Genomic DNA, 13,977 nt, shown 5'->3' with positions numbered 1-13,977 from the left:
GTCACTATTGTGCAGAAAATGTATCTTTTTGTTTTCTCCTTATTTTTTCCATTTTCGCTTGATGTCACTCAATTTACCTATTTTTAAATTAGTGATTAGTAAATAACGGAATAAGGTAGAAAACATACTTTTTTTCTAATGAAAGAATGGAATCCAATTTTTCATATGGTTTCCACCATGTTTATGTAGTCATAGCACACAATATTCTGTTTGCCTGAAAGATGAGTGAAAATGCTCGAAATCGGCTGGCACTGGCCGGATTGTTTTTGGGATAACGTTTGGCAGTAAAAGAGTTAATAATGCTATTCATCTCATTTTTGGATTATTCAAAAGGAAGTATTGAAATAAAGAGAACCTTCAGTAACTTTTTCTGAAAATGCCTTGAACAACTGAGCAGATGACTTTTGGCGTACTAGAAACCGATTTTCAGACAAATCTGTGCAGACAAAATTTCGAAGTAAGTTCAATTTGATCTGATTTACAGATTGGTCATTATGTTCATGACCCAGAAGAAGTATTCAGAACCTGAACTCTAAAGATGAAGGCATCCAAACTGGTTTGAGTGTTGGCTTGGAATATTGATGTCAGAAATTATGTCGCGCAAAGAATTTGATTTAGAGGCACAGCCAGGAGCTAGACATTCCCCGGAGAATCACTGAGGCAGATTTTGATCATGGACCTGAAGTTGGACCTTTACAAAATTCAGAATAAATAGAAGCTCACTCAAGGGGAATAATAGGGACAAAAGAGGAAGCAGGTGTGTCTAAGGCGCCAAGGTGGTCATTTGGAGCATATTTTATAAAGGCAATAAAATGTAGACCGCATGGAGCTCCAATTTTCAGGACTGAATTGTTATCAAATCAAATTAATTTGTATTACGACTAAAGTAATTTCATCATCAGTTGCAGATATGGATTGCAATCATTTTGGGTCATCCCAGTGGCATGCAAAGCACAGTGGAGCCCAGGTTGAGCAACAGATATAGATGCTCTCTAAAAGAAAAAAAAATTGGAGGAGCTGCTGATAGAAGATTTAAAAAACTTAAGTCGCTTTAACTTTTAACCACACATCAATCACAAACGGATGCCCCTTCATCAACGATTGTGGAAAGGGGGCTACTGTGGATGCACCCCCGAGGAGGACCCCGTCAGTCGCAACAGGGGCAGACTGACCATCGGGAATTTCGGGAGTTTCCCGAACAACTAGTCCATTTTTAGGCCAGTCCATAGATATAATTCGGCGCAAATAGCCGGTCGCCATCTTTCCCCCGGCGATAAATGATGAATAGGAATAGGAATCGTTTAATGCCGGCCCTCTGTCCCTCCTTCGATGACAACAGGATTCAAAGACAATTAATAGGCTTCCCCGCGTTAAGGAGTATCTTCCCAGGCTGAATTTTGTTCCCCTGGGCCCCACCCTTTGCATGCCATTAGGTCACCCTGTTGTATGCAACATCCTGTTCAAGTAGATATTTTTTTATGTACCAATGCAGCAAAGTTAATTAAAATTAACATTTTAGTCTGATTAAATATGAAGTTCCCTTGACACTGTTGTATCTATAGCAGTGAGTATGCACTGCAGTTTCATTTTTTTCCTTTTCCTGAATGCAGATTGAGTTTCTCACAGAGGGAGTGGAGAACACAGTTCTTAACCTCCTATCTTTATGGCTCTTAATCAGCCGTGAATGAATGTCCAAAATCCCAGCTTTCAATTGCTTAAGAAGTTTGGGTAAAACGGATTATACAGAACTCTGGCTTCTCCTTACAACTGAGCAATTTCACTCCCACGCATACAGTAGATTTGTATTTTTCTGTATAACAGATGGTGTAAATGGTCTAATGGTCAATCAATTAAAATAAACTACATATAAATATTATGAAGTCCTAGTCTTGTTCCACACTTAGGTAACTGCTCCTAAAAGTCATATGTGTTGTCACTAGGTGTGTGTCTCAAAAATATATATTTTGATACAACTTAACCTGCCGCAACAACAACCCTAAAAGTAGTATGTGTTTCAGTGTATTTCTGTTGGAGTTTAAGCCTGGTAGAAGGTTCAGAGGCCCAGCCCGGTCTCTGCTTTCCAGGATGCTGCCCCTCTCTCTCATCTACTGCACAACTAGATCTCATGACCTCCCTTTGCTCCTCTCACTCAGGATCTGAGCTCATGCCGAAAGCACTCTCCACCAGAATTGTAGGAGGAATCTGGTGGTTTTTTACTCTCATCATCATTTCCTCCTACACGGCAAACCTTGCAGCCTTCCTCACTGTGGAGAGGATGGAGTCGCCTATTGACTCCGCTGATGACCTGGCCAAGCAGACCAAGATAGAGTATGGAGTGGTAGAGGATGGCGCTACGATGACTTTCTTCAAGGTCAGTTTTATTTATTTATATTTACTTTCATCCTCTCTCAATTTGTATCAGGCTATTTTATATCACTTAACATTTGGGGGGAAATGCTTACAGGGATTGCCAAGTTTTAACAAAGGGATGTACGGTACATAAATATAAGGGTGTGTAGTTAAAACACAGTAAATTAGACTTGCCCGGCATGAAAATGTGCCCGTTTTTACGTCAAGCGCAGGTGAACCTGTCTTTGATAATAGGCGCCTGTGTGATACATTACTCGGACATGTGCCTGATAGCCAATTGATATTGATAACCATGATTCATATTATTAATGTGGGTGTGATTAACACGTTGCTATCTTTGTGGCTGTGAGTCTGCACACGTAATATATCTTGATAGCATTTCACTTGCTTGAGCACTGCAGGTGATGGGTGATGTAATTGTTTATTGAGTAGGCAGCATGCAGTGCATACAGATTGAGTAGGTACTTGGAAGTACTTTATTAGGAACCCCGACTGTAACGACCACTTTGCTCTATATGATTTATTTGGTTGTTACTAACATAACTATGAGACTATCATTTTTCACAAATCAATTCCAATTTAATACATTTTTGTAGAAACTTTATTTGTACATACGCCGCCATTGTTGTTTACGTCGCAATGCATTCATTGCATAGTGACGTAGAATATCTGCCGAGCAATGCGAAACGGATATAAAGAAAGCGAGGTAAGCCTCGTTACGTTCCTAAAGAAACAATGTGATGGGGAGAGTCACCCTCCCCCACGCCATGCTCTACCAACCGTGGGTTGGGGGGTTTGGGTGGGTGGGACAGAGGTTATTCTTGGCTGTTCGGCAGCTCATAATAAAAGGCTACAACAACGCAAATCTACTATGTATTTTAATGTACCTGTACTAGCAGCACAAACACCATAACAAGGGTAACAACTAGTGTTGTTCCGATACCGTTTTTTGGCCCCCGATACAGATTCTGATACCCAGCTTTGCAGTATAGGCCGATGCCGATACCATACCGATAGTTGGTTTTTTTTCTCAACATGAAAAAGCTGTCCTGCCATTGGTTAAGAACATTCAAGGGCCAATTGGATATCTTAGCTCGGCATGCAGTGAACATGTCACACATCGGTGAATGTCGTGCATGAGCAAGACACAAGATCCTGCATCCAAAGTCCTATATTAGCATCAGAATTAATGGTATCGGCATGTTACTTGTTAGTACTCACCGATACCGATACCACTGTTTTAATGCAGTATCGGGGCCTCTGCCAATACCAGTATTGGAACAACACTAGTAACAACACTGGAGCCACGGCGCACTTCATGCACCCAATATTGGTGCCACACTGCGAGTGCATTTCAGAGGCTCCCCTGGAGGATATTCATGAGAAGCAGCCCTTTATCGGCGTAGTAGCAAAACACAATATCTCTTCAGCTTCGAAATCACTTGAATCTGACTCGGCGGTCGCCATCTTGCAGAGGTGAGAGTAAGTCATTCTTTTGCCCTCAAGTCCCGAGTCAAGTCCTAAGTTAAGACTGACAAGTCCCGAGTCAAATCCTACACTTTGAGTTTCAAGTCCTTTCGAGTCATTTTAACAACATCGTAGATTATATTATTTTGGATGACCATTAAAGTAGGAGTCAGGGACTCAGGGAGTAAACCCAGAGTGGTGCAACAGATTGACGTGTTTGCAGTGTATTACCAGTGAGTTTACAGTAGTGATACACCAAATATTCGGCCACTGAAAATTTGCGGCCGAAAATGGCAAAAATATGCATTTTCGGCGTTTGGCCGTAATAAAATTCAAGCCGAAAGAATATGGCCAAATGCGAGCAAAAAAAAATAAAAATAAAAAAATTATATATACATATAATATAATATAATATAAAAAATAAAACGCTGCAAACGAGTTTGTTGAATTAAACCCCAAACACGGGAGTGAGTGTCCGTCTTGCTGCTCGCTGCCGTTTGTGAGTACCAGCAGCTTCATTGTGCACACCGGAGAAGGAGAGGGTCGCTTGGTAAACTATGTCAAAAAAGAGAGCGCTGCCGAGTACTGCACTACAGGTGAGCCACTCTTTCTCCTGAAGGGCCTTCCTAATTTTTTTGATGAGAGCCCCTCGAGCGCTTCCACTTTTTGACTTGCATTCTAGTGGCCGTGCTATATAGCTTAGCTTAATGTTAGCACTATTGCTATCAACAGTTTTAAACAAGTAGTTTTAAACAAATTGCCTACAAATGCGTCATCCGCACGGCACCGCACGCATCCATGCCCGCCATTCGCCAACATGTGTCTGATGTCTGGTGTGGATGCATTTGAATTTATATTGTGCATTGTTAAAAAAGGTCTAAATATTTTATAATAACTTTATAATTTCAATTAATTATAATAAATGCAATGATAATAGGATGGATGGATGGCCGGATGTAATTTAATGTATTTTTTTTATTTATGTACTGTATAGAAAGCATATACTATATCAGTGGTTCTCAACCGCGGTCCTCAATTACTCCTATCAGGGCCTGTTTTCCATGTCTTCGACAGCCAACACAGGTGTTTTAAACTATCAGCTAATCAGCACGCTCTGCATGAAGCCTGATTGCGATCCTCAGCTGTGTTGGCTGAGAGAGACATGGAAAACAAGCTGGGTAGGGGTACACGAGGACCGCGGTTGAGAACCAGTGTTATACAGTATATAATTTAATTAGTTTCATTAAAAAAAAAAGTTTTACATATTTTTACTTTTTTATTTTAAATAAATTAATTTATAACATTTAATTGTAAACAAAATTTAACATCATTCGACTTACAAACAATTTCGACTTGCTAACCTCTCAAAACTCATTGTGTTCGTAAGTTGAGGACTACCTGTACAAACAAATTGACGGGACAACAAGGCTGACCTGGACAAGACACACATGGCTGGAGGTAGCTGATAGGTTGACACAGGAACAGGGCTGATGAGCACAAGTAGAGGTGACAACAAGACATGAGCAAGAAACACACCTGAATTTGCTACAAAAGTAAAGCCACTCAATACAATGCAAATGTCCACAAATACAAGGTCATGAAAGAGTGGCTGCAGACAAAATGTGAAAGGAAAAAGTAAACAAAAAAAGATTGCCTTGTGATCCCTCGGGTTAGGCTCCTGTTAAAACCTCCAACTAATACATTCCTCCAGTTATCCTGCGTATAGTCACTTTTCTCATAGTTGTCATAGCACTGTGTTTAAAATCCACTAATGGTGCCATCTGAGAACTAACATCTGTTTTAACACATTTTGTCCATCCAAGTGTGCACTAAAATATGTACGCAGGTGCTTTCGCACTAACAACATTGTGGTTAACACAGTCTGTCTTCAAAAATGCCATATTCACCATGAATCATTCGACAACCGTAATTCAAATTCTGCCCTTTTAATAACTAAAAAAGCAACAGTTGGCAGTGGGCAGCAGGCGTGCTTGTTGAACAGATGCAGATTAGACATCTGATAGGCCTAAGTTTCAAAACAAAATTGTGTGATTTAAGTTGGTCGGACATATGTTGTTTCTCCACAAATAAAAACTGTACCCAGGTGTTGTCATAATCTGTTTGTGAAAAGGATTACTTGTAGGTCAAAATGCTGAAAAGGATGAAGAATTACAGCATACTTTCTTTTGGGTTTTCAACGTCTCACTGGACCCACTATCGAAGCCAACGCAACACGGCACCAGATCTGTGACTGTCCCTTCTTTCAACCGAGTGTCTAGTAAAAAAATGATCATCAAACTGCAGCCTAGGGTGCCCCGGTGCCAAATCTATGAAAGGGAACCCTAACGATTGAAAATGGTGTTCGTTTTAGCCGTCTCTGATGTGCACAAAGTCCAAATAGCAAAGCATTGCCACTTGTTCTAGAGCCCAAGCCATGCATCGAGGTGAGCCAGACTATACTGTATCTAGTCTGAACTTTTCGATCTTACACAACAGCTCAGGCTCCCTCCCTGCCAGAGAGGTAACATTGCTTGTCTCTGAACCAGCTTCTGTAGCTGACGTTGCACCCGAGCCCTGTGCTGCCCTGTCCAATGTGAAGAGTAAAAAATATATATGACAGTGGGTGACTGCTTCCCAGTGCAAAGGACGTGAGATTGTGTCCGGGCTTCGGCCTTCCTGGGTGGACTTTGGATGTTCTCCCCGTACCTGTGTGGGTTTTCTCCGGGTGCTCCAGTCTTCTCCCACATTCCAAAGACATGCATGACAGGTTAATTGAGCGCTCTGAATTGTCCATATTTGATTGTGAGTGTTTGTCTCTGTGTGCCTTGCGATTGGCTGGCAACCAGTTCAGGGTTTACCCCGCCTACTGCCAAAAACCGGCTCCAGCACCCCCCCCCCCCCCACACCCCCCCCCCCCCCCCAACCCCTGGAGCTCGCTGTCCAATACAGTGGGAAGGAAGTGTAAAGCCTGAAACATGAAATATATGAGAGAAAATTCAGATTTTTTGTAAATACAGTATTTTGATTTGTGGCATATTAATCATCTGGTCACAATGCTTTAAATTCATACATTTCTAACTGTCAAAAATATAATAATAAACAAACATATTAGTATTTCCAAAAATCAGAAAGAACATTTTCCACTATTAATAAGTATAGGTGGAGGCAATCTTGCAAGGTTGGTTGAAAAGCCATCACACTGGGTGACACTGCCCCCTAATGGCTTATCCATGCAATGCATGTGTCAGATCATATACATCAGGGTTTTAATGGGGAAACAAATATGTTTACTCATGAAATAGAGGGCTCAAAATGTCTTGTATTTAATATGATGTTTGGCTTTACAGGGTTAATTGTCAGTTTTAGACCTCACATTTAACACAATGTATGTACATACGCTCCCCACCTTACGAACGAGTTACGTTCCGGACGATCGTTGTAAGGTGAATTTGTTCGTAAGTTGCTTCAGTGCTATATTTTGTATTATAATTTAGGTTTAAAGCCTATATAAGTATATTGAAGGTTTATATAAGTATGTTTAAGGCTTGTACAAGTAACCTGCATTGGTTTGTACTGAAAAAAACTTTTAATAAAATGGAGAGTATACGTACAGTACTGTACTGTACTACGTATGTTAGAGAGAGAGCGAAAGACACACACACAGTATGTACATGTACGTAATAAGATAAATAAAATGAAGTTTAACTTACTTTTGGAAGATGTACTCGATGCTTAAGGAGATGAGGAGGATTTTATATCATGAGAGATTCTTCGTCGTCGCTGGAATCGGCTTCAAAAGTTATTTCCTGCTTCATGGGGACCGGCGTTTTCTTCCTCCTCCTCCTCGCCACGTTGCTCAGCCTCCAATGAGCTCTCACAGCGCCAATGTCGGTATTAGCGGCGGAAAGAAGCACTATGCGCAATACAAAATCTAACTTACAGCATTTCTTTCCGAACATTTTTCGACATACTGTACGCGCAGAAATGTTCGTATGTACCGTTGTTCGTAACTCGAATGTTCGTAAGTAGGGGAGCGTCTGTAATTCACTCCTACAGCCTATAAAGTAACTGATTTCATTCTAGAAAATAGGGTTGGAAACAAACACTTTTCGTGGTATGTACTGTATACTCTGCCTTATTAAGTTTACGGCATAATAAAGCAAGAGATATGTACAGGTACTGTTTGACTGAATCAGTGGTAAATAATCAAATCATTTTTATCTTCAAACTGATATACATAATGAATACTGATCTGAATAAATCAATAATAAACACATGCAAGTATTTAAAGCAAACATTGTATTTGTCTGTTAGGTCCTTCACTCAGTTGAATAATGAAGCCATCCAAATGCAGAGGGCAACTGAACTTAATGCACTTATCAAGGTGTTAAAAGCACACCGTTATGATGATGGTTAGTGTAGTGGCAGTACAGAGTACACACAAATAATATGCATCACAATACACATGCAGGAAAAACATTTACAAAATACTTACAGTTTAGGTAATTACCGACTCGTGCTGGAAAATAGTATAATGGTGGCTAATTATGTAAATGTCTGCCCGGGATAGTCTCTGAAGCATAGAAGCGTTTCGCTCGTCTCTCGAGCAGAACTCCCTGTGGACTTCTGCTACAACAACACTGAATAATTTAATAGCAAACACCCACTGCTGTAGATACTTGCTTGTTAGCTAATAAAATCACATCTTGTTAAAGGGTGGGCTGGATTTTTATCTTGCGGGTATAATTGGGAGATGGCAGTTAATGTGTAAAACAGGACCCCTTTGCTTGACCATGTCTCCAAATCTTCAGGCTTTACAAAAATCAGATCGTTTTGCATGAGCCACAAAAAAAATAGGAGTTACAGTGTGGTTATTAAATCGGGGGAAACTTTTGGAGGTGGTGTTCATGGTACTGGAGGGAGAAGAGTAACAAAAAAGCTGGTGATCATGAATATTACAAAATCATACAAATCAATCATCAGGACTGTCATTGTGCAATATACTGTATACAGTATAAGTCAGGTAATATTCTAATTAATGTGCATGCAATTTTTTTATATATTTAATCACACACTGCTGCATTTTTCATAATGATCTTTTGCACTGATGACTGGCGAACTCTCGTAGTTAATAGGATCTTTCTTTGTAGATATTCTTAGCATTTTGATTATGTTAGGAGTCCTAAAAATATCATTGGTAGTAGAAATTGTAAGGCATTTTCTTTATTGTTTATTCTGTAGGCCTACTGTATGGAATAATAATAATTGTGGTGGTGTATATGCACAAATCCTAAAAAAATTTGGATGAAAAATCTCATACTGAAACCTGCTTTTGGCTTGATTTCCAAATGACAGAATTTCAGATTGACTTGCCCTTTTTATTCCGTAATTTAAAACAGCTCCCTAAATTTCCTTGAGAGGTCAGAGATTAATCAAGGTAACAAAAAAATAGAGAGAAAACTCAATAATCCAGGAATTCAAGTAAATAACTACACAGTACTTTTTTCTTTTTGTTTTAATATAACTGGATAACATTAATTATATTTCAGCATTAAAAACATAATATTGTCAAATGAGTTTCTACATATTGTGTAGTAACATCACCGAAAGATGTGAGTGTGGTATATATAAAATCACAATGGGGGGGTGCAATTGTGATTTATCCATTGTTTAGGCGATTTAACTGTCCCAGTTGTAGTTCACAACAAGTCCACAGACACCAAATTAAAATAAAATGTTCATCAATTTAAAATGTACATTTACATTGAATTATCATTTGCATTATATGCACATTCTATGATTTAAGTTTTATTCCACTTCAGGTAAAATATCCACCTCAATGGGTAGAAAATTTGAAAATATGCAACATTGATTTTCAACACTATATTCGCATCTGATCTGCAGCTCTAATAGTCAACTCTTCTGCTGGTTGAGTATTCAAAGCTGAGTTGTGACTATATAGTGTGCTTCCAGTGCAGAATTTCAATTCCTATTATAGCCATTTTGTTTCGTGACTTCCCTGTATCATAAACAGTGTCTGTACAACGACGCCAGGGGAGAAGGATGCGTAAGGTGGGGGGGGGGGGGGGGGTTGTGGCTGTTGTTTGTGCAGACAAAAAACATGCACCATCTTCCTCCACTCTCTGGATGCTTTTGATTAAGGGCCTTTGAAAAATATGCAAAACACTTTGACAAGCAGCGAACAGAATCTTGACAAGGACCAGTGTGTGCTGTTCTCAAGGCTACATAAATCCATATGCTGAATGCCCGAAAGCACATTACTCTCATTCACTTCTCAAGGATATGTGCTAAGCGCCCCCCCCAAAAAAATTGTTTTTGCATTTTGCTTAAACATACAATTAACATTCGTATGAATGAATTCATGCAATTTTAAGACCATTGAAAATATAAATATAATAAATATAAAATATAATGAAGATGCCACGCTGTTTATGCCAGCGCCACAAACAATAGAATTCAATAAAATTCATTAGGCGGATGTCCACTGGCAGCCGTTCCCATCATGATGGGGCCACGGATCTGCATTTGGAGGAGACGGAGGCTGGCGCAGTTAACGTACGCTCCTTATGTAACCCAGTTACACCCACTGAAGCTGCCATTTTGTCTACATTAATTCAGTATTTCGGTCTTGTGGACCAGCCAGCCAATCATCAGCGGTGCGGTTCCATGGGTTAGCGGGCAATCGGCTGCCTGTATAGGCAACGTGCCCAACGGAAATGGGCGGCCACTGAAATTTTGTATGCTAGTGCAAAAGTGTATGCCTAACTGTAAACTGTAAATATTGCAGGCATTGTTTAAAAGGCTTATGTGACAAAATGACAGGTGCACTTTGTGTCATGTTTAACTGCTCCAATGGAATTTATAGGCTTGAATGTTGGCAAATAAAACACGATTGTAAAGCTTTAACAAGTTTATCCAAAGAGAGAAAGAAGAAATGCAGTTGTAAACCTCTATTCATTCTTTACAATTTCATGAACGATACTTTTGTTTACTTAAGTAAGAGTATTTAAATTATATTTGTCTATGTTCAGAATCACTCATATGCTGTAGAATTACAATTTATTTTTGGAGCTTGGTTATTATTTTTACCTTCCCTTGTCCAACATCGCAAATCTATTGAACTGTTTGGGTATACACATGTGGTGATGTACCTCTGCTGTCTGCCTGTTTTGGAATATAGGAGTTATCTATCCGTCCATGTATTCATAGCCACTGCTTTCATCTTATCAGCAGTCAGAAGCTTGCATGCTCAATCGCCTGATTTGTCAAGGGTGACTCCAAAAGATTCTGATAGGCACTCCACAAATCAGCCAGTTGATCTAAAATATCGACCAGCCACAAAAAGTCATTACACACAATAATGGCGGGCGGGACCTTGAAGATGTGACTTAATTAGGTTTCAAATGGCTTCAAAACTGTCTTCAAATTGGCTCCTCAAGAAAGGAACGTTGCCTTGTATTCGTTCTATAAGATAGCAGGTATACAATTGGAAGCACACTGCTTATGCCCGAGCTGGTGCGGCTCCTTAGCTACACACCTTCCCATCTAGGAACTACTGTGCATGTTCTATGATCCACGTTGTCTTTAGATAACTTGCTGTTTTTGATGAAGCAATGTTAATGGTTGAAGAATATAAAAACGACATATTTTTATTATGATGATAAACTTTATGTGAAGAATGGCTGAGAGAAACTATGTGGTTCTACTGCCAAATGTAGTGATACAAGCGGTGTTTATTTCCACACAAGTTGCCAAATATGTTTCATTACACTATAAAGACTACATAAATGTTTTTGTCTATTTATTTCACACTGTAATTGTGTCTCCTCACAGAAAACCAAGATCTCCACTTATGATAAAATGTGGGAATTTATGAGCAGTCGGCGGCATTCTGTGATGGTGAAGAATGTTGAAGAAGGCATTCACAGAGTACACACCTCAGATTATGCTTTCCTCATGGAGTCGACAAGCATTGAGTTTGCCATACAACGCAACTGCAACCTCACCCAGATCGGAGGACTTATTGACTCACAAGCCTATGGGGTTGCCACTCCAATGGGTATGTACACTGCATTGAATAAATATTATATATGTTATTTGACAGAGGTGGGCATTCCGTCGCATTTGACAAACTTTTTTTCTGATGAATGACGAGAACCTTTTAAAAAATGATATACTAAGCACTGACGGTTTTCGTCTGTCAGTGTAATCGTTAGACTGTTTTCTTGACGAATGACAGACTGACAGACAGTCCGTCAGTCCTGACGGAATGCCCACCTCTATGTCGATCCTAAAATAGTGGTGACGGAGTAAAGACAGAAGCATGGTTAAAATAAAATGACAGACTTAAAAAATATATATATGGACCCACGATGACGGGAGGGCGTTGACGAAGGACGGAGCAACACAATTTTGTTAGATGCTCGAGATCGAAAAGGCTCAATTCATGTTCTCAAAATATTATTTCTACCTCCTCTATAGATATGAGACGATAAAAAGATGAGCCCAGACAACAGACTTATAAAATGTCCATGACCCTGACACGCTTGACCATGCTTATTTAATTTCCATAAAAATAACGTTATGAGTGATGTCGTCTCTTCTTCTACACATGCGGATCACTTTGCGGATGCATACGTTCACACAGCAGACAGACTGAGGTCACAATTAATATGTGATGTGAATGCTTACTCAAAAAAAATCGGATTTCACCCCAAAAAAATCGCAATTGACGGACCTTGACTATTTTGGAGCATAGTTTGCTAAAGGTCAATTGTGAATTAGACAGTATTGAAAAAAAAAATATATATTTTTTAACTTAACAATGTTCGTGTTCTTCATATTACTGTTAACCTAATGCTGTTAATTGTGTGTCATTGAAAGAAATTGTATTTTGAGTAAGAGGAATGTGAGCAAAATGAATGAAGTCTGCAAACAGTTTCTATATGGGCCAGCATGTGTGATGTAGAAAGGAAAGGTGATAGCATCAATGCTCCCTGGTGGCTCGTTCACATGCAGAAAGAACAAGGTATTTAAATTGCTAATCCTACCCTTTTAGTAGCCTTTACCATCTGCAGACTGTATTCCCATATAGCCTGTCCATTTAGCATATATCTCATTGACTTTAACAGCGTTGGTGTCAAACTGCATTAGCACTCGGGTCTTGGTAGAGCCACAGCTGCCGGTTCCCTTGACAACTTCCTCAGTTGTCTAATGGATACACTTTTACCTCCCAGCTGTGTGATATTGACTTTCTAAAAGTGTTTACTTAATGCATCCTTTACCACTTAATCTTTATGTTAATGTGTACGATGACAAATACATGGTAGAATGTAGGATTTAGAAAATAAAATAAAAGCATACCAGTAGTACTTTTTTGATATAGTATATCCCTATATTTGCAATTATAATTTTAAGCTGCATGGTAAATTTATGTTGTAAATTTAAATACTTGCATATTCAGTGCCTGAGAGTAGAGATGGACCATACCAGACAATTTTGATTACAGGCTCATAAAGAATGGGATTGTGCCTCGATTTCACTTGTGCAAGCGTGGGTGATATCACAGCCAATAAGAAGGCTAGCACTGTGCGTCACAGGTTGTGACTGTATGACACATTGCACATGTTCATCATGTTCATGATATCACAGCTGAGGTCTTTGCATTTGTTTGGATCTGACAGACCTGGCAAAGTGTCAAGGCTGGATGTCGTTTGGCGAAGCACAAACACATTGCTTTACTGCACTCCTGGGCTGAAAAGAAGTTAGACAGTGAAGATGGGAATGATTAACAAAGCTATGATCGCAATTCACATTTGCCGTCACTATTGTGATATGTTTTTGAAACATGCTGTCTGTGAATTTATGCTAAAATAAAAGCCAGATAGCAGAGGTCCTTGTGAAGAAATTAAAAACAGATGAAACTGTAAATCACAAATTGCAGCTATAATTTTTTTTGCATCTAAGCACTAGTAGCCAATACAATTCCTAAAGTGACACAATTTAACTTTATTTTATATTTTCATAGACAGCGTACCTGAGCTCAGCGTAAAAATTGTCCCATCTTCATTTTCACACTTTGACATTATAACAATTTGGTGACAGAAAATACACTAGACT

General features: G+C 39.3%; 1 protein-coding gene across 5 annotated transcripts in view; it reads left to right on the top strand.

Annotated features, from left to right (window-relative positions):
- Positions 1 to 13,977, top strand: part of grik2 (glutamate receptor, ionotropic, kainate 2) — a 164,285-nt gene that overhangs the window by 125,614 nt on the left and 24,694 nt on the right. For all 5 annotated transcript variants that reach the window (XM_077574695.1, XM_077574697.1, XM_077574694.1 and 2 more), the window contains exons 14-15: positions 2,154 to 2,371; positions 11,692 to 11,917. In XM_077574695.1, the coding sequence (XP_077430821.1) occupies positions 2,154 to 2,371; positions 11,692 to 11,917 (444 nt within the window). The remainder of the gene's footprint in view (positions 1 to 2,153; positions 2,372 to 11,691; positions 11,918 to 13,977) is intronic.

Source organism: Vanacampus margaritifer, chromosome 9 (assembly GCF_051991255.1).
Source record: "Vanacampus margaritifer isolate UIUO_Vmar chromosome 9, RoL_Vmar_1.0, whole genome shotgun sequence".
Classification (NCBI taxonomy): domain Eukaryota; kingdom Metazoa; phylum Chordata; class Actinopteri; order Syngnathiformes; family Syngnathidae; genus Vanacampus; species Vanacampus margaritifer.
Note: the sequence above shows the minus strand (reverse complement) of the source record. Positions and strands in the feature narration are given on the sequence as shown.